The sequence below is a fragment of the Chlamydotis macqueenii genome, chromosome 9, assembly GCF_036417535.1.
Source record: "Chlamydotis macqueenii isolate bChlMac1 chromosome 9, bChlMac1.mat, whole genome shotgun sequence".
Taxonomy (NCBI): Eukaryota; Metazoa; Chordata; class Aves; order Otidiformes; family Otididae; genus Chlamydotis; species Chlamydotis macqueenii.
The window spans coordinates 1,296,814-1,318,044 of NC_141564.1; the positions used below are offsets into that span (position 1 = coordinate 1,296,814).

At 44.7% G+C, this 21,231-nt stretch overlaps 2 protein-coding genes across 7 annotated transcripts in view; one reads left to right on the forward strand and one right to left on the reverse strand.

The window, feature by feature from the left end:
- The window catches only part of COL4A4 (collagen type IV alpha 4 chain), a 68,429-nt gene extending 52,912 nt beyond the window's left edge, over positions 1-15,517 (forward strand). The window contains exons 37-47 of the mRNA XM_086755043.1: positions 252-359; positions 3,543-3,614; positions 4,376-4,504; positions 6,334-6,441; positions 6,872-7,027; positions 7,720-7,818; positions 8,973-9,104; positions 10,852-10,968; positions 11,693-11,881; positions 13,738-14,024; positions 14,620-15,517. Of these exons, the coding sequence (XP_086611169.1) occupies positions 252-359; positions 3,543-3,614; positions 4,376-4,504; positions 6,334-6,441; positions 6,872-7,027; positions 7,720-7,818; positions 8,973-9,104; positions 10,852-10,968; positions 11,693-11,881; positions 13,738-14,024; positions 14,620-14,883 (1,661 nt within the window). The 3' untranslated portion in view covers positions 14,884-15,517. The remainder of the gene's footprint in view (positions 1-251; positions 360-3,542; positions 3,615-4,375; positions 4,505-6,333; positions 6,442-6,871; positions 7,028-7,719; positions 7,819-8,972; positions 9,105-10,851; positions 10,969-11,692; positions 11,882-13,737; positions 14,025-14,619) is intronic.
- Positions 15,518-19,655: 4,138 nt separating this feature from the next.
- The window catches only part of RHBDD1 (rhomboid domain containing 1), a 38,107-nt gene continuing 36,531 nt past the window's right edge, over positions 19,656-21,231 (reverse strand). For 5 of the 6 annotated variants that reach the window (XM_086755049.1, XM_086755048.1, XM_086755047.1 and 2 more), the window contains one exon: positions 20,343-21,180. In XM_086755049.1, coding sequence (XP_086611175.1) covers positions 21,062-21,180 — 119 coding nt within the window. In that variant the 3' untranslated portion in view covers positions 20,343-21,061. Of the gene's footprint in view, positions 20,141-20,342; positions 21,181-21,231 lie in introns of those variants that run through there. The other variant, XR_015259409.1, reaches the window with a different exon arrangement.

A 21,231-nucleotide genomic window follows, 5' to 3' on the forward strand; every position in this document is an offset into this window, starting at 1 on the left:
TGTGGAGAAGCCTAGAGGAATCGGAGATCCCGTGGAGGCTTGCGCTGAAAGCTATTTCAGTACCTGACAGCATCAGTACGCTGCTCAGAGAGCGAGATCTGTCAGTTCTTCATAGGTTCCCGTACACTTTTGGGTACCTGTGATGAATGCAGTGTGCTGCAGAGCATGAAGGAAAAAAAGATATCAATAGCTTAATAGCATATTCACAGATTTTTTTTTTTTTTTTTTTTTTTCTTCCCCCCTGCTCTCAGGAGCTACAGGTCTTCAGGGATTGCCAGGAGAACCTGGAGAAAGAGGGAGACATGGAATTTTGGGACCTCCAGGATTGCAAGGATTACCTGGATCCCAAGGCAGAAAAGGTAAATATACAGTGCAGTTCTACGGGTAATGAAACGGTGTCAGACAAATAGCCTTTCAGTAATGAAAATGGAGAAGGACTAACTGTGCCCATGATTTTGAGTCTGTGTTCTCTGAAACTACTAAAGAATTAAGCCAGCTCCCATCACCTTTGAAAAGTACCATAAACGCTGCCTCAGAACACTGGCTACAATCTCAAGTGAGTAAGGAGGGAGGCAGAAACAGATTCTGGCTCAGCTGGTGTAACCGACAGCAGGAGCTGAGGAATGAGAAAGCAGTTTGCAGCAATTCAGGTGTTTCACTGTCACCTCAGTTCTGCTGTGTTCTCCCTTTTCACCATGGAGGGCCACTGTTACTCTGCAGAACCAGCAGACTGCTATGGGCACTTCTGTCTTACAGATTTGTTTTAACGAATCGTGGTAAGACAACGTGGGCTGATGGTTGTTGCCGTTTTATTTTCTCCAAAACCTGATTTTTGGTGAATTTAATGTAGAAATGTTTCCTCTGCATCCTAATGTACGCTTCTCACGATGATTGCTGTGTTTAGATTGAAGGGCAGTTCCGCTACATGGTTGTTTTTCTTGGAGAACATTATTAACTTTTACTATACGCAGAATGATATATTGAAATTTTAAGTTATATCAATACTTCATAAAGAAATGTAATCAACTGCGTGGTTTGTATCCTCTCTCTGTTATAGAGAGACTGGTTCATAACCAGTTCCTGGAGAGGAAGAATAATATCAGTGAGCCATACACAGCAATCACAGGGAAGAAACAGTTGGGACTATGATAAATGCTTCGAGAGGACAGTAGATTCACTTTTTCTAATTCAGCCTAAGGAAAAATTGAGGTTTCCGATAAAACACTGAAAATTTAAATGAAAAAGGGGAACCATTAATGATTGCTTGCAGTAAATAAGTGGTGCTGATGTAAACTGTCATGACAGATTCCTTGCTGGTGCATAATCTGCAAGAGAACATGTCATTGCTGCAAACAATATTTGCCGTAACAAAGGCAGAGATCTGCAGTGATAGGGATGTCTAAATTGAGAGGGGGCAAAAACAAAAAAAAAGGAAAAAATCAGTCTTCTGCTGAAAACTTCTTAGCAGCAGACAACTCTTTCCTCCTTTTCTGTATCATACACAAGTTAGCCCAAGTCCTGCACGGGAGATGTACCAATTAACACGCGTGCCGCAGAGGGAAAAGTTCTGTCCAAGTGGCACTTCGTTAGAGACCCAGCTGCGCCTCAGGATGCTACATATAGCCAGCAGAGCTGAAAAGGGGGTTAACACCTTCGACTTACAGCCAGTAATGAAACCTGAGTGGAATTTGTATCCCAGTTCAGCTGGAGAACATGGATCTTAATGCTGTTTTCAATAAATATTGGTGCTGGCACTGGAAGTGAAATGGTTAATTGGCTGTTCATAGCTAAGTACGCGGCCTTATTGGTCTAATTGCTTCTCATTTACATTAAATGTTTTGTGCCTGAAGAACTTTCAGATTAAAAAAATAATTATTTAAACAGCATCTACCAAAGCATAATCACATTTTCTTTATGACAGTGATAGTTTTACTCGTTAAGGGCTCAGTCTGGCAAGCCTGACTTGTGAGTAATCCTGATGAAGGCAAGTAACATTCAGAACACCGGTGGAATTACTTGTGTGAGTAGCAGCTGAACTGGGCTGTAAAATACAGAAACAGTGGTTCATACACGGGTCAGCCAATTCAGCTGTACCTAGAAATACGGGACCATAGCAATCCAGCAACCTAGAATTACAAGTGCTGATATTGTAATGGATTGTTGGCAAACGTGTCAGAAATTCCCTGGAAAGCAAGTAAACCAAGCCATCAATCGTAACTGAAGGAGCTAAAGATCAAAAAAAGTTTTAAATGGTGACCTGGGTGCCTAAAAGAGGTAGGTGTTCATAATAATTCTAAAATACCACTGTTAAATTCCCCAAGTTGGCATGCAGCTCTTACATAAATCTGAACATGGGAACGTACCCAAAGCACAGACAGGCTACAGGAGGCAGGACTGAAACCCAGAATGGCATGAAACGTTAAAGAACTCCAGTGCCCTTTTATTTTTCTGTTCTCAGATGACTCAGCTTTGAACTAGGGACCTTTAAATTTGTCAGGTGAAGCTGCTGAGGAAGGGCACTTGTGTTGCTCTTCCTAAAGCAATTTGTTCCTGGCAAATCTAACCAGCTTGTAAACGTTTAAAAAAAAAAAAAAATCCATTCATATGTGCTTAAGTAGAGCAGTAAGATTCATGCGCTGGATATACAGCTTAGGAAACTGAAGTGCTAATGACACGGAGATATTCTTACCTCCGCTGCAAACAACGAACACAATCGCAGATTAGTTCAGCTTTTAAAGAAGGGATTAAAAAATGTGCCATCTATATTTTTACTTATTGAGTTCTAGCAATTTTCAAAAAGCACAGCTGATGATAAAGCAAAAGTTGTATCTGCCATGAACACTCAGCTCATCGAGTGAACATCGTAGGGACAAAGCTGCTGTGTGCTATCACGTGTTGGCGTAAAGCTTCGTTGTCTTCAAAGACAAAAATTCTTTAAACTGAACAGCATGAGGTAATAACGTGATGCAAAAAAAGCGTAGTTTTAGTGTGAAATCTGCAGGAGCAGAGATAAGAAGCCAGGTGAAAACTTACAATTTTTTTTCTAGTGTAGCTAGATTACATTGCACTTAGGTTTGGAACAGAAGCTGTAAAGAAGTTCCAGCTTTACCGGTATTTTAGGTGGTGTCTGCGTTCCAGTCAGCTGGGCAGGCAGCGATAACTTTGGACCGGTCAGTCACTTCCAGCAGCAGTAGCCCAGCCCCAGACACGAGGCTCACTGTAAGCTAGCCCAGACTGAGCTTCCTGCTGCTCGCTGCAGTATAGAAGTACCTAAAGGGTTAAAAGGTAAGGTTTTCTGATGTGAAACGGTATTATGATTGCTATCTTCAGATTTTTCGCATTCTCCTTTCCAACAAGACTGCACTCAGGTGCAATGTGATCTCGTCTCCAGTTGCCAGTAAGAATCAAATTCAGCAAATACCTGTCTTGATCCAGAACACGTTGTCAGAAAAAAAAAAACAGCATTACATTAAATTACAAATTTTTAATTGTGACTTCAAAGGATTATTGTGGCACCCACTGACACCTGTAACACCTCTCAGGTCTTCCTGGACTGCCGGGACTGGATGGCTTGGATGGACTGAAAGGTCAAAAAGGTTCTGCAGGAGCTCCAGGTAAAGAGGGGAATAGTCATGTGAAACAGAAAATCTTCTCCGAAGTGACTGAATGTGCAAGGAACGATGCACGGTATTTTGGTAGTTGCCTTGCCTAGGAGATATCGTTAAGGCTCAGACCGAACTTTCAAACGGAATCTGGAGTATGCCTGATGGCACACCTGCACTTACTCGGGGGGAAAACTTTAAAACTTCCATTACTCATAGTTCTGTTGGAACCTTGCAAGGATGTTCAGTGCAGATGATTCAAAATAGAGCCAAGTCTCCAGGTTTTTTATATGCAAAAGATAAACTAACAAATTAAAAGGAGACTTATGAAATCCCAGCCCCATTAAAGTCCATGGGAGCTGTGCCGCAAACTTCAGAACCACCTGGATTTCACTCACACCAATGTATTTGCAGCTTGCAAAAGGTGCTTTTGAAGCAGCATTAAAAAAAAAAAAAAAATCTGTCTAGAGACTACAAATCTGTACTGATAGAAAATTATGTCTGATAGAAAATCGCAGGCAGTAATGACACAATATAAAATAACCCCTGAAGAAAGCATTAAAGCAAAGAGATTACTTTTTTTTTTTTTTTTTTTTGAAAGAGGTGAATTAGGGCCAGAATCAACAAAAGTCTCTTCAGCTTCCAGGAGAGAACCAGAAAAATAGCACGAGGTTCCCTTGCATGGAGGAACATCTGCAGCTGGTATTTCTCTTCTGCACATCTGTATTTGTACTCACTGTCAGCCTCACGTACATAACTGTTTTCCTATAAAGGTCAAAGCGAAACAGGGCCCCCAGGATACTCAGGAGAACTTGGACCAAAAGGAGACAGAGGTGAACCTGGATGGCCCGGTGTTTCTATTCCAGGCCCCCCTGGAGAAAGGGGATTCCCAGGATTCCCAGGTAAGAGAGTTTTCTCCTCAGTGGTGCCCTGCAGAACCGAAATGAAGCTCGCGCAGGCTCTTCCCCTCGTTAGCGTGAACATTAACGCACAGCCAGAAGATTCCCTCCCTAAAAACATTACTGTAGCAAAGCCGTGCTGATGGTTCTCAAATAGATGCAGAGACCCCAGCATTTCTTGTTTATTGTGTTACAGCAGAGGAAGGAATGAGAACGGAGAACGACGGACTTGGACAAACTCGGGGAAATGCTAGGTGGAGTTGTCTCCGAGGGAGAAATTCCTCAAAAAAAGAGTGCAGGAGATCTGGTAGTCACAGAAATATAGTCCATCTGTCAGTTATTCTGATGTAAATGCGAGCTGGAACTGTGTCAGGTGATTGCGATGATTATTTAAGAGCCTTGGTGGTGTAGGAATTGGATAGAAACAGGAAAAGGGAAGTGTTTGAGGAAGGGCCACTGAGGAGGTTGAGAGATCGGAGCATCTGTCACCTGCGGAGAGGCTGGGGAGTTGGGAAGGGCTTACTCTCCAGAAGAGAAGGCTCAGGGGGAATTTTATCCATGTGTGTATAATTACACGCACTTTATCAGTGTGCATAACGGGAAGGACACGGAGACAGATTCCTCGTAGCGGTATCCAGTGACAGGACAAGAGGCGATGGGCACAAATTGACACACAGGAACTTCTACTTACATGCGAAGAAACTTTTTGTGTTTCCTGTGAGGGCAACTGAATACGAGAAGGGGTGGCCCGGAGCAGTTAGGAAGCGTCCGTCCTTTGCGATACTCAAATCCCAGCTGGGCAGAGTCCGAGGCAGGCCGCTCTAGCTGACCCTGCTCTGGAGAGAGCTGGGCTGGAAAGCCTCCAGATGCCCGTCCAGGCCTCGGCAGTTTGGTGGTTAGGAGTGACATCGGCTTTGCTCTGCCAAACCTTGCCATAGCGTCACATAACACGCAGAAGGGAAACAGCGGAGGTCAGCTCTGGTGAGCTGAAGTGTTCTAAGATAGACGCAGACATTCTTGTCAATTCAGTTACTGGTTCATGAACTGGAGGAGTCAGCAGAACGGTGCTGTTGAGGAAAACAGAGAAGTGTCATCCTGAGATGTGTTAACGCTGCTTGGCGTGGGATGGGCAAGGCCTCCCACGGTACTGTGCCCAGCTTTGACAAGTCAGGGAGAACTCCCGAGAGAGTAAGTGGAAGGATGGGGTCAAAACAAGACTGAAGAAGGTAGGTCTGGGTTTTTTGGAGAAAAGAGAAGACAGCAGAGCACAACAGGCGTGCTAACAAGCTGTGACCATTCAAAAGTTATGTAACCCTTCCTGCCTGTCACGTGCGAGGGCGGTTGTCTTATTTTGCAAAAATCCAGGTTACAAATTAGGAAAAAAAAAAATCCATTTAAGGCTAGTAAATTCATCTTGTTCACTGAGGTTTTAAGGAAACGGCTGAACTCACTTCTGCCAGGAACAACCTGTGAATACGGACCCTGGCCCCGGCAGAACGATTTCAGAGTTCCCACTTGTCTTTTATTTTTACCATTTCTCCTGTTGCTACAGTTCAGGACAAGGTGGCTCTTTGTGGCAGTACGCCAGTGTGTGATGGTGCATTCTTTAGTTTAAGTAGATTTTATGTGAAAAATTCAAAATGTTTAAAAGATAACAAATATTTTCATTTCTACAAGATGCCTTCGTTAGCCTAATCGCTGCTATGCTCAGTGTGCAAGTGAGAGCAGTGACAGCACACATTACCTCCATGACTTCGCATGTCAGCATTCTTTTAGTTATAACTTAATTCTGTGATATAAAAAAATCTGATTATTTTTATTTTTTTTTTTAGGTAGAAGAGGACCCGTTGGACCCACTGGACCTAGGGGAAGGTCTCCTGATAGTGCTTCTCCTGGTCCTCCTGGTGATCAAGGACCACCTGGCTTGGATGGCATCAGAGGTATGAAAAGCAAAATCTGATCGTGTAAAAAGCCCCTGGGGCTACTGGGGAGTCGCCGTCTGTGGAACAATGTATAAAAGTGCATAGGGAGCAAAGAAACCAACCAGTACCTCAGTGAAAAAACAGAAGTGAGGACTGGAGAGGTCTCCAGATTCGGGTTCCTGGCCTGTATGGTAATTCTGTGCAAGTCCTGCTGCTACAACGTACCTCAGTTTCCACAGAAGCAAACAGAAAGATGATTAGTGGCCTCCCTTCCGAGCCAGAAGGATGAAACGCGTTGTCCAGAAGCCTGCTGCTGTTGGTAAACCCAGAAAAAGCTTTCCAGTCTAAATCCAGTGCTCAATTCAAAAGCAAAAACCCCAGTGGAACATGACTATCTTTAGATGTTTATGCTTTGTGCAGATATTAAGAATAAAGTTCTTTTCCATAGGTCAGCCTGGGAATCCTGGTCCTCCTGGAGAGACTATCTTTGTGCGAGGAGATCCAGGTGATACCGGTGCTCGAGGGGTACCAGGCAATCCTGGGCAGCGAGGGCAACAAGGAGCCAGAGGTCTTCCAGGGAACCAAGGAAGAGGAGGCCCGAAGGGTATGATCTGCGACCGTTTTAATGAGTGTGAGCGCTTAAGCCCAACCCTACGCAACTCAGCCTTGTGCACAGGGGATTGCCATGGAGACTGAGCCAGGCAGGAGCAGGCCGGACATCTCACAGCTCCACCGCATTACCTACAGATAAGCCAGGGCTGGGGTAGAAGGTCAGGGTAGAGCCAGACTCAGGTGTACCGCTTCCAGCAACATGTTGGAACAGTCCCCTACCAACCTGAGAATGAGGCAGTAAAACTTTGGAGTCTGCCAGATAAAGCAAACCTTGACCTCTCTGCAGGGGTCTTGAGAAACTACGGAAGAGGCAGATGTGTCCGAACTAACATGGAGTCTCACATCTGGCCCACAGCAAGAGCTGTGGGCTTTCAACAGATGCTTTAGTTTGAAACCAGGGACCTAGATACTCTGCTTCTTCCACAGAGAGTAGAGAAGTCCTATCTACACCAATCCCTTCCAATCTCTACAAAAAGAGAAGTCTTAAATTTCAATTCAGTTCAAGACCAGGGAGAGCAGAGGAAAATGTGTTTGGTCTTTTTTTTTTTTTCTCTCCTGGGAGACCACAGAGTTGAGCTGTCCCACACATTTTTTTGTTACTCAAGCAGCCAAACTTCATGTTGTTTATGTGTTCATCTCCTTGGGATGCAACCACCTGTAACTGCACAGCTCTTTTCTTTCCAGGACCTATGGGAATCCATGGCCCACAGGGACCACCTGGTGCTACAGGACAACCAGGAGACCAAGGGTTTCAAGGCAAACCTGGTCCCAGAGGTCCCCCAGGTAGTTATGAACCTGTTCTTCATTGTCATTCAGCTGTAACCACCGTCTTTCTATTAATATATCACCTTACTAATGTTTACTGGCATACAATTTAAACAATCTCAGAAAAAACCCAACTTAACTGACTTGTCATTTGACTTGTGTAAGAATTTCTGAACTGCGTATTTGTTTCTAACGTCACCTCATGTAAGCGATCTCCGTTCTCATTCCATTCTTTACTCTGATTTTCACGCCTGAAACTTGTTTCCACCTGCACCACCATGGCCGCAATCTGCTTTCCACCTTTCCCATCCTCCAGGTGTCATAGGTAAGTTCACAACTATTGATTATTGTTCCTTTCATGCGGGCTTCCTTCTGAATAGATATATTCCACTCTTAGGCGGTCTTCTTGGCTTGGCTACTAGGAGTAGTAGATACTGAACCAAAAACGTAGTTCTAGTAGATTTTTCACATAAACAGCACTTCCGAGCAGACCAATGTGCTGACCATGCTGCACTGAGAAGCCTCGCGCTATGATGTCAGTTAGACGCGTGAAACACGCTTGTTTCAAATTGTCTTTTTGCTTTTTGGCTGTCACACAAGATGCTTTCCAACCAAAAATTTAGCAAAAGCGCGAATCCTAGTACTGCATTGCTCCAAACACTGACCTCAGTCTGACTGCATTGATCCAGTTCTGATTTTGTTCCAAAATGCAAACAGCCAGTAGCTCCCAGTAACATTCAATACGTGAAATGTAGCCACTCTCTATTTATTATTATAAATATTTTAAATGGGTGTTGTGGGTTAGCCTCTTTGGCCTGCTCACTGATGGTTTTGCGGCCACGGAATAGGCAGAGTACTGTAAATCTTCACCTGTGCTAAGGTGTTTGCGCTGAAGTTGAGTAGACTTTAGGCTGTAACTCAAATAATTTTGGGGCACACTAAGACAGAAACTGTGCACCAAATATTACAAACCTTGCCAATACACGCTTGCCATGCTGTTAAAGGCTAAAAGACAGAGTAACACTAGAAGCAGTGAGACTCAATAATTCAGAATTTTAAAATAGTTGAAGTATAGACTTGAATACCCAAACCAGCTCGCAGTTGTGTTGATTTTTCAGATGGGAGCTGTTTCGCAATTTCTGTCTAATTTACTTTCCTGTTACCCACTCCAGGTGACCCTGGTGAACCGGGAAGAACAGACGATTCGTGCCGTGCGACCCCAGGGCCTCCGGGGGAAGCAGGGCAAAGAGGACACGATGGCTCTGCAGGACTGCCGGGGCCAGTGGGCCACCCCGGACCCCCAGGTAAAGGCTCGTGCTTTGAAAGCCTGGATGTCTCTCGTAGCCATTTCGACAATAAATTGAAAGGGGCAGAGTGGCGGTGCTCCTCCTCTGTTTTACCCTGTCTCGTCCCCTAAGCACTTGCGCAGTCTCCAGAAACACATAGTGGGCTGGTTAACGCTGAGGGTGGTGGATCCACGTCACTGAAGCAGGCATTCCCGTGGTTTAGACAGGTTAGAGTTGGAGGATGTTAAAAATATACGTGCTTTACAATTTAGCAATAAGGAATTGCAAAGCTCTGCTCACCTCAGTCCTAAAAGGACACTGAAGTCAGAAAGGCAGCTGCAATAGCACGTTTTATTTGTTATAACACGAAAAAGTTACCACGAAAGAAAACTGACCAAAGAGATTTTAAAAGGAGTCATGAAAGACAAACATTTTTCTGACAGATAAAAAGAAAACAAGGGTGCTGCTGGTACTGATGACTCCAGGACTGGCCATCTTCACAGAAATAGAGCCTAGCACGTCTGTGCAGTGGCCTTGGTTCAGGCTGCGTCTAAACACCGTGTCTTTAGCTTAGATGGCAAATTTCTCAGGTGGCTTGAGACATTTCCTACTTGGGAAACCAGAGCTTGTCAGAGTGGCTGCACTGGACATCCAGCGTCTCCAGAGATAAAATGCATTATCTCCTCCCAGGAGATTCCCCGCAGCAGCCGTTCCCCTCGTGAAAGTGAACGCAAGGGTTTTCAGTGAGCAGTCCCGTTTTACGCGTCGGAATCGATTCGCTAACTAAAAGGTGTTTCTGGGGTTGAACTGCTGTGTTTCCGTGATGTAAATCGTTAAAGCAGTTCCTGTAAAACCAGCTGATACAGTGATCCACACCCACACCGGTTTTGTGAAAGAACAGTAATGCTTTTCCTTTCATTACCATCACAGGATTCCAGTTTTCTCCCGGCTTGGAAGGCAAACTGGAGGTTTTACTGGCAAAAGCAACGTGTATGCTAAAACTTCAGTGCGCTTGGGCTGTGGCAAAATAACTGCCCAGCCAACACTGAAAAGCCGCTCCATTGTTTTGACTGGTTTAGGTTTTCTTAATGGATCTCGTAAAAAGTAACCTGGGGAAACTCTGAATGTTGAGACACCCCCCAGTTACTCAGTCTGCAGGTTACAGAGCGGAATTGGCAAGGAATAAAACACACCGCAGGATTAACGACAAACAGCTGCGGTGCTAGAGAAACGTACTCCTCCGAAATATAAAAAGGTGAGGCCAGTGGGAGCCTCAGAATGCCTTCACCTTCCCCCGCCAGCTGCAGTGCCATCCTGCAGGCCCTCCCTTTCTGTAACACCTGCGTTCCTTCACGGGCACTTCAGTACCCGTTTAAAGACTCGGCTGAGCTGGGTCCTGCAGGCTGAAGGCCTGCCACAGGCTGAGCTGTAACTCATTACCAGTACCGGCGGCAATTCTGCAGGAGGCTTGTCATAATAGTGCTTGCTGGTGGTTTGGTTTCAGCTGTAAATCACACAGGCTCTGTAGAGAACATAAAACCTTACCAGCTGTTGCTGTTTCTGAAGTCGTGCCTCTGAGCTACCGCTGTGGGGACAAGGAGGGTGAGGTGTGAAGGGAATTCCCAGCAGAAAGCAGTTCTGCACCTCTGTGTCTTCTAACGTGGGTTCTGCTGGCTGGCCCTGTGCGTGCTGTGCACGTGCGGCCAACGAGCAACCTTTAATCGCAGCCACGTGACGGGAAAGCTCACGCTCTGTTTTTGCCTAGGAAGGAAAGGTGAAGAAGGGTTCTGCGGCCTGCCAGGTCAGGATGGCTTACCTGGGGCACCGGGACCACCGGGTGACCAGGGGAACATGGGAGAGCAAGGATACACGGGGCCACAAGGTAAGAACAGAGCGTGACTTCTGGGGAGAGAAGTGAGAGGGGATGGGTAGACTGAGTTTTCTCTCTGCTCCCCTAATTGACACGTCCACCTCTGGCCCGAGACACCATGACGCTTCTTTTCCCCTCCCAGTTCAAGCACTGGTAGTGACATTTGTGAATCATTCGTAACACAAAGACCCATCGGAAGATGATTTGTCTCCGCGTCCATTGTTACCAGAGAGGCAGTTACCCATGCATGCTGCAACACCACATAGCCATAGCTGTGCATTTCTGAGTCAGGGCTGACCACGCAACTGCCTCAGGAGTTAACATTGTATTTGAACTGTGCCTGCTCCTTAATGAATTCATGGCTTAGTACACGTGAGGAAAGGGCCTCGACGGTTACTGCAGGGGACCAAGGTCAGCCCAGAGAAGCCACCCTCGTGAGTAAGTCTGGGAAATCACTGCCAACCTCGCTTCATTGCTTAATCCACCCAGCAGAGGACAGAGGCACCACAGAAGAGCCAGCTGTCCAGCATTCAGTGCCCACCGAGCTCATTTCTCTCCCATAAGAAGGACAACCTGAGTCTCCTGGTGTCTTTATCGCCCATGACAACCGGTGAAGTTGTAGTATGTTCAGTCAGGAACCCGTTACTGAACAGCTACATGTAGTGAGAGGTAAAGGTTCACACTGGCTGTGTATTCATACACGTAAATGTTTTTTACCTTTTCTCCTCTGGGTAAGGTCCACCTGGCCAGACTGGTCTCCCAGGACCTCCAGGCCCCAATATCAGATCTGCAAGTGGCTTCTTGCTCATCCTTCACAGTCAGTCCGACAGAGAACCGCTCTGTCCACAGGGGATGCCGAAGTTATGGACTGGCTATAGTCTGCTGTACCTGGAAGGGCAAGAGAAAGCTCACAATCAAGATCTCGGTATGTAACTCCTCTCCTGTTACGGTCTGTTGTGGTGTGATCCACGCAGTGAAAGACAAGTCAAATGGAGCACGCTATAGAATCATCCATTGCTTATTTTCTACAAACTCAGAACTGCGTTACACTGATCATAATGACCTTGTTGTGCTGCCCTATTATACAACCCCTTTAAAAGGGCTTTCTGCTGCTACGCAGCTGAACGAAAAAAGTTGGAAAGACGAGTGCTTTATGTCACTCGTCCTGGCTGTCATCTTGGGCCGTCTTTGAACTCCCTGGAGAGATTTTCCTGTATCAGGAATCTCATTTGGCCACTCTGAAATAACTCCCTGGAGGATCTGTGCCTCTTTACTGTAGAGGCAGCTTGGGAATTTTTTACGCTGAGAGTTGTAGAGCACTGTCCCAGGTTGCCCAGAGAGGTGGTGGATGCCCCATCCCTGGAAACATTCCAGGCCAGGTTGGCCGGGGCTGTGAGCAACCTGATCTGGTTGGAGATGTCCCTGCTCCTGGCAGGGGGGTTGGACTGGGTGGGCTTTGAAGGTGCCTTCCCAGCCAAACCATGTGAAGATTCTGTGGAAAAGAACTGGTTCAGTTAGATGGTTACAGTTGGAAGCTATAACTAACCTTTACAGATAAAATTATGCATCATCTGTGCATCAGAACTGTGTGCTTTTGAGGGTTAGAAGCTAATTTTTTGTTTTTTAAAGTTAGAGCCAAATTTCTCCCAAAGACAGGTTGTTTTGGCGTCTTGTGTCATTTCTTCTGTCTCTTCTACAATTCTGGCTAAAGTTTACTGTCTGAATAAGCTGCCTGACTTGCAGCCTGGGAAACTGGCTGCAATTTGCACAGAAGAAATTTCCTAAATTTTTGGTGTGTTGTTCTACAAGAGGCTGAGAAGCTTCCTAGGAGGAAAGATCAGGGATCTAATAAGCTGAACCAAAAAAAAAAAAGTGTTTAAAAGAGTAGTAAAAAAGGTATTTTTATTACAGCAGTGCTGTTTGGGAATGTTTTCACTATGTGGCATTCCCCAGAATGCCATGTAACAGTAGTGAAAGTGAGAATCAAAGAAAAAAAGAAAGAAAAAATCCTCGTTTCCTGTGACCAGTGAGGTGTTCTTGCCAGCGTTTTCCTTATTCAGGCTGCTCCAGATCCTTCATTACTGCTGGCGCAGAATAACTCACTAGGCCATCATGAAACTGCTCTAAATTCCGTTCTGGGAGAAGAACCTCACCTCTCACCTATGCTGGAGTACGCACTAGTCCTGCCTTAATTCCTGCTGTTGTCTGCCCGGTGAGAATTCTGCAGGACTGGCTCTGCAAAACCCCTCAATCCTTTTATTTTACTTTGGGAGGCTGTGAAACCCTTCTGGAAGGCACCAGAAGAGCTGCAGAGATTTCAGCTTAACGCACTGGCACCAACAGCTGCTCATACTTCCCCAAAATTTTGTGTTCTTCAGCACTGGCATTTGGCTTCTCGCTGCTCCTAACGAGTTTGTAAACAGCTAATCTTCTTTCAAACCAGCCGCCACCTCTTCCCTAACTTATTTTTCAGCGTTGGCACAGCTAAGAACTTTTTGTTATTGTAACAGTTGCCCTTGGTGACAAACCGTGTCCTGGTTAAACGCTGGGCTGTGACACAGTTCAGTGTTCCTGGTCACAGGAAGGTAGGTGTTGTTAAAAAAATTTCCATGTTCAATTTAACTGGCCATTTTGGTAACGAGCCTGGGAGGTTTAAGATCTGAATCGCGTAACTCCTGTTAAGATACGTAGTTTTGTGGCAACAAATTCTGCCACAGAATATTATTTTCAGCTTAGCGGTGAAGATGTGCAGTCATTTTCCTCCTGTGTTCTTGTTTTCAGGCCTGGCAGGATCGTGCCTCCCCGTGTTTAATACCATGCCCTTTGCTTACTGCAACATCAACCAGGTTTGTTACTACGCCAGTCGAAACGATAAGTCTTACTGGCTGGCCAGCGCTGCCCCTTTGCCCACGACGCCCCTCTCTGAAGAGGAAATAGAACCGTACATAAGCAGATGCGCTGTCTGCGAGGCCCCGGCCCAGGCCGTAGCGGTTCACAGCCAGGATCAGTCCATTCCTCCCTGCCCCGCCGGCTGGAGGAGCCTCTGGATAGGATATTCTTTTCTGATGGTAAGGGTCCGGACACGTGAGCGCATGTATCGGTTTCTTTCATACAGCTTTTGTGTTCTAAAGGAGTTTTAGCTCCTTTAGAGCTAAACTGTGCGACATTCAAAGGGAAAATTCACAAAAAGAAACACAACGAGGGTTGGTTCCAAACTGCAGCACCTTGCTGCAGCTGTATATATGGAATTCATAGCCTTCAGCTACACATTTCTTAATTTCTTAAGATTTTCCTTGCTTGTCTTTAATAGACAGGGCGATTGTCATGTACAAAGACACACGTCTCAGAATTAGAGCACCAGGTCTTTCTAACGCCATTCTCTAGTGCCATTGACACCAGTTCAGGTAACGGCATCGTTCAGAATCCACCCGCGCTGCTCGTCAGTTTGATAAATACCAGAAAAATAAGTGAGCTGGCTCTGGATTTTTGAGATTAACACATTTACAGAACAAATTAAGACTTTTCTCCAGCAAAGGAAGCTTAGTCCAACCTAAGGTCACCAAAAATAGCGCAGTTAAAAGCAAATAAAGTCAGAAAAAGACAGACTAATATGACTTACCTAATTTTCACGCAGTTAGCAGGTTCTTTCGTTGTTCTTTGCAGCACACCGGATCTGGAGATCAGGGCGGTGGCCAGTCTCTCATGTCACCTGGCAGCTGCCTAGAAGACTTCAGATCAGCACCATTCATCGAGTGCCAGGGTCAGCGGGGAACATGCCAGTTCTTCGCGAACGAATACAGTTTCTGGCTGACAACAGTGACGCCTGAATTGCAGTTCGCTTCAGCCCCCCTGTCAGGAACTCTTAAGGAAGGACAGGAGCAGAGGAAAAAAATCAGTAGGTGCCAGGTGTGCCTGAGGCACGGCTAACACGCGAATCCGAGCCGGGCAGCTAGAGGAGGAACAGCGCGCTGAAGGTTTTACACGTAGCTGGTGTCGGAATGTATTTGGAAGCGTGCCACGCTGCTGCTCTTGTTTGAGTGGGGAAGGCTGACAGGTGGAGGATCTGTCGAGCCTCAGCCACCCATGTACACACATCTCCAGCAGTCAAATCTAGTGTAAATGACTCAATTAAAAAAAAAAAAAAAAAAAAAAAAAAGAAACTGTCACTGGAGTCCAGTGCCAACACACAGAGGTGACAAGGGGAGCCTGGGGGTTGGGTCAAGCCTGGAATGCCAAGGAGCCTACCTGTTGTGCAAGAGACTGGATTTCCTGTTTCCCGCAGGAGTATGTGTGTTTATATGGCATATTATAAATATTTATCCTTACAGCCACAGATGGGCACAGGTACAAATGTATTAAAGCCCTAGAGCTCCGTTTCCCAAGCAAAAGAAACTTGCACGTGCTGTTTCTGAGGGAAGGGGAAGGTGTAATTGTTAAAAACCTCTAATAAAAACAACAGAGATCAAAGCCTTAGATTGCAGTACTGAACCAGCCTGCGAAAGAACTGTTACTTGGGCTTTCATAAGCAACAAGAAGGGAGAGATCCATTTAACAGCAGGTTCTGTAAGGAAATGAAATCAGTTGAGATAACAAATATAGCTTTTTGAGGATTTGTTATGCTTGCAATTAATTTCTAAGAGCAGTTAAATGAAATTAATCAGCTCCAAGTAGCTGGAGAAACAAAGCAGTTTCTGTTATTAATTGAAAAGAAACAGTAGCATGGTGAGAAAATGGGCGAACTTCTCTGAGTGATGAATATGAGGAGTGTTAGGACAGTTGTCTGAACTTCAAGCCCATAAATTTGGTCCAGTTTTTGCTTCTTTTGTAAATACATCACCAAAGAAAAGAACCATCATCTTTAGGATCCTTCTGGAACCGTAGCTCCAGAGATGCTTTTTATTTTTTAAGTAATTAATTGATTGTTAAAAGGTTTATAAGCTAAAGCACTAACCTCCTTTTGAGGGAGGTTAAACACATCCGTACCTCCTTCACTCAGCTATAAACCCAGAACTGTTAGAGGTGTTACATTTTACTGGAAGGGAATAAAATGTCTTCTCCAGTTTTCATTTCGATTTGTGTTCACGGAGAGAGGCGCTCCCAGCAAGAGGATTTTAAGGAAACCGAGATCCACGTCCAAGAGTCCCAGTTCAAAGGAAGCTCCCTCTGAAGCCGTCACGAGTACAACGGGCTGATCAGCCAATTTAAGAGCTGGATACGCAAACTCAAAGAGCAGGAAAGAGACATTCCCGTCCCAGCCAGAGGAAAATAAACAGTCAGAGCGTGAGTCCAGTCAAGGGTGAACACAGACTGTGCCACTTCCTGCTGGCAAAACCAGACCTCACCCATCTGCTGTGCCTGCATGGTGGGCACCCCCCGGCTCCTTCACCTGGGCCGGGGGCAGGAGCCCTGCTGGGGCTGCTTTACACAGGTTCCACGAAGCAGAAATGCCAAACACCAGACAAAAAAAAAATATTCTAACCAATTTCTAACCAAACATACATAGTAAGGCACCGCACTAATGAACTCTCCTGCAGAGAGTTCGCTGCCAGAGAAAAACCCCTGTGCGTTACCCCTAGTAGTAGTAGTAGTTACTCAAGCCCCAAGGCAACCTCACGTTCAGCTGGGTAACACCAAGTTTCAGCACACAGAAAAGCCGAATCTTTTCCAGAAGGTACAGCCTTCCATTCACTGACTACAAACACCGCTCCCGTTGCACAGGTGCTCCTCCTTACACAGTTTAGCATGATGAAGCCAGCGGTGTCCTCAGAGTGGAGGCTCAACCTTCTCCGAGGCAGAAAGCAATTCTGATGGAATGGAAGACATCTGTATCACAAACAGCTCCGCGCTGAGGTAGCTGCAGCTGCAGTTTGTTAGATTCTGCACACTGTATTTTAAAACTCTAAAGCAAATTTTATGGTGCTTAAGTATTTAAGATGCACGTTAAAAAGTGCCACACGTGGAAGAAAGGGTAGCAGTGTTCTAGAACTTTTGGTCAGACATGGGCTGGGTGTGTCTCTGTGTATGTAACGTATGCTTCCCAGTGATGATGGGCAGAAACTGGGATTTGAAGCATCGTGCCTAAAAGAAGGATTTATCACCACAGTGCCTTCCAAATTAACTGCATCCCTGATCATTTACGCTCTGTCCTACTCATTTCACTTCCATAACTCAATTCAAAAGTACATTTTTATGAGCTAACGGCTCGGTCTGGATTTCAGGTCTGTAGATAGCTGCAGCAGTGAAGATGGAATGCCTGATGTATTTTTAATACAATCGGAAGCCTCAGCTCTGACCAGCAGCAAAACAACCACCCTGATCCCTCCAGCAGACACCCTGCGATACCCACACCCCTGTGATACTCATTTAACCTGCTCCAAAAAGACTGAAGAAGGAAGTTCCAGAATGACCCTAGCCTGTTAGAAAAGTTCACTGTCTACATGTTTAGAAATCCTTTGCTTACATTCATTTTGCTGCAAGTTAGGCCAGTTTCTTCTTGCGAATAGGAAAAATTGATTAATTAATTTCTGTTCTCATGCAGAAGGCGACCGCTACCATATGCGTACTCAATCTTCTCTTTTACTCACTCAGTTACTTTACCGTTCTGAGCACGTCGTGCAAACAAAAATACTCAAACCACATTACATTTGTACAGCAAACTGTCTTTCTCCAGTTTCCACAGCTGCTGAAGGAGTAACTGGGTATCAGTATTTATTACAAGGTCTGGACCCTTCACAAAGCATGTAGTCCTCTTTAGAAACAGTTCTGCAGCTGAAAGCTGACAATTGTTAATATTTTCTTGCCCTCTAAAATCTGGCAACAAATAAGCAATTACCATTATTTCTATATATATACATACATGTAGGAAGCAATTAGTAGCTTACAATAAAACCATAGAATGATTGTCTCCTTTGTGCCTGCACGCTCCAGAAAGCTGCAGCACACAAACACTACTATCTGTTCGCCAGCTGTTTTGCCGAAGTGCCATTCACGCTTCCTCGTTCAGCGCCAAAGACAAACTGTTAGAGCTCACCAGCTGCAGAATCCGAAGTGAGAATGAGCTGCGACACCCTTTCCCATCACAGCACCTCAGCCTGGTTTTCAGGCCGCTCATTCAGGTTTCACTCAGGTTTCCTGTGCAGTTTTCAGATTTTGTACACCTGTTAAGTTCCATGGTCACCTGCAATTTAAGCTCCTTTATATATATATATATATATATATAAAAACCCTAAAGACATCTGCCATAAAGACCCTTGGTACAGAGACTGCCTCTTTCAGGTATGCTCTTTTCTCCATTTTTTTTTTTTTATCATAAGAGCTATCAAAACCGGGACTTCCTTCAGCTCCATCAAACCAGGCTCCCCCCGCAAGGTCTGTTTTAATAAAGAATTCCCATCTCTCCCCAGACACATCATCCTTCCAGACTTCTCTAGATTGCTAATTTAATGAACCAGTAGTCAGGGTCTTTTTTTCCTTAGCTGCAAATGTGCAGTATGAACAAATTGTATCTGATGATAGGAGTTAAATTCTCCCTTTCTCTTTCAAACAGAGCCAAACTAAAAAGCTCAAAGGCAAAACTTTTCTGAAGCAGCCAGTCCCCTCGCTGTCTCCTACAGCACCCTTTAGACAGCGGAGGAGCTGAACTGATTTTAAGGTATATGTGAAAATAAACAAGGTGGCATTAGTCAAACTTTTTATACATTTTTTTCTCCCCCTCCACGCCTCTCCTAGCACCGCGGTGTCATTTTCAGGTGGGCAGGACGGATTTTGATCTTTACAGCCTGTACTGAGGACAGTCCTTCCACCTACAGCCACCCAGCACAATCTCTCCCGCTGGGGTGTGGAACACAGGAACACCGTTTCCTCAGCATCTTCCCCACTCCGGGGAGAAGGGGTCCTGCCAGGAAAAACCACACATATAGAGGGATATAGAATTTGCCTGTGCTTAAAGACAAGGTGGAAGAGGGAAAAGAATTTTAAAAGTTTAACCCACCGTTCTTTCATCACTGCTGAATTCTGGACTGCGAGAAACCTCTATTTATTAGCAGTAACATGTTAGGTCATTCAACCATCAAATTTCAAGAATGTGCCTGTTAACAAGCCTGCTGATGAGGATTAATTAAAAGCGTGAATTTCTTACACGGTACCTGATCACCGAGCTTAGAGCAAGTACACGACGTTCACAGGAAATCACGGCTCCTGCAACAAAGCCATCAAACTTCAGGCGCTCAAGTGTTTTATACAGAACTACTTTTTCTTAAAGAACTCTTACTTTATGTAAAGTTAGCCAGGCACTGAGCAGTGTCAGAAAATACGCAATGTGGAACTCCCATCTACTGAGACTGCCCTTAATTTTTGTCCCTGAAGAGGTAAAGTGCCCCAGAGCATATGTTAGGAATTCCCCTGCAACTCACATCTGCCATCATCAGTGCTCCGAAACCTAAATGGATGGCATTTTTAATGGCAAAAATCCCACTAAGGAGTCATTCTGCTAAAACTTTCCCAAATACTCTCAGTACCAGGACTTTCCAATAATCCAATCCCAAAACTTCCACTTCAAAAGAAACACAATTAGTCCCAACATCATCAATCTGCCCCCTTGGTACCACAACTCTTCATTTCTAACAACAGGGTGGCAGATCTGTAATTTAAAATAGACGCCTTATTAATTATATAATAAACACCAAACAGTTCTAAGTGTAAAAAAAATATATATATATTTATTTCCATTTTGTATACAAAACCATCAAAACAGCTGGAAAATTAGTACTGACAATTTTGGTAAATTTTTAACAGCAAGTATTTCTAACCTCACTTTACAAAAGAAGTGCTTTTGAAATTGTAACCATGTTTTTTATTTTACGTGGGTATCTTTTTTCAACTGACCAGTGGCTAATGCAGCGGTTTTAAATAATTAAAATAACAGAGCTTACCAGACACAGTAAGTGACACGAACTGTTGACCAGAGCATTGTTAGCGAACGTCACTGAGCAGGCAGACGTGCACAAGCAGGACAGCCGCTGTGCCAAACGACGACTGGAGGGTCTGCCACAGCGACACCGGAGCGCTCCGCTCTCCTATCGACTGCTCTGGAGTTGGGCAGAAATTCTTTCCAGAAAATGAAGAAGACAAGGTTGTCTGGATTTGGGCAAGATCGCCACAAGTCCACAAACTCTTCCTGCTGCCACTGGATAAGATACATAAAATGAAATAGAATTTCTAACGCTGCATGAACAGCGTATACGTGACACAATTTCCAAGCCTTCAAAGGAGGAAAAGAGATGCTTTGAAAAAGTATAAGTTACTAAATAAATATATTCTTTGTATGGCATATCCACCTCCCTTTCCATAAAACTCCTTATAAGTTATTTCAGCTCTAAAGGGAAGCGTTTGTTTTTTTTTTTATTTAAAACCTAAATATTTAGAAAGGCTTTTAGAAAAAAATAAGTAGTTACAACTCACTTCGTATCACATGCCAGCTCTTGACAAAATGGCATGTTTTGCGGAAGACTGCAGCAACACTAAAGGCTGCATTAAACATCTCCTTAGGGTAAGGACAGCTGCAACAGTTTTTCCCACAGCTGGCCAGAGTCCTTTAAAGCTTCAGCCCAGACTCTCGTGATCTAGCTGTTGGCATCGAAGTCATCTTTTCAAGTGACATTTCACGTGTCAATCCCCAAACCAGCTGGTCGTCACCTTTGTTAGGGAAATTTGCATAGTTTTTACAATGGCATTCAAAAAAAAGGTAGCGGTTATTTCATCTGTACTGGATGGAGAAAACCTCTTGTCGAGAATACCAGCAGTCAAAAAGCCACGGAATTCTTGAAGCTACGCAAAAGAACTTAAGAAAAATGACAGTTTGGTAGAATCATCAATCGCCTTCCGTATTTAAGGTGCATTAAGTTGGGGACTGCCAAAGGCCCCATTTTGATTCCTATCCACACCTTTTATGCAAGCTCCAATTTTGATCCTGAGCTCACAAAATCAGTAGTATAAAAATTGGAAAAATATTACAAACAAATCTGCAGATTACAGATGACAAATAAATCCGCAAATACTTTGCTGACTCTGAGTAGCACTTTACAATTTTCATCACCACCTGCCAATTTCATCGTCTCTCAAACCTACGCAGCCTTTGCCTTCTTATCTCCTCTTCTGAGTGCCGCTCGGGTGGGAACCAAAAACCATAGGGTCGCCGCTCGTTATTATACGTTGCTCCACCAAAATCTACAAGACACAATAAAAAACAACCATTATTTTATTCTGTAATACAAGAAA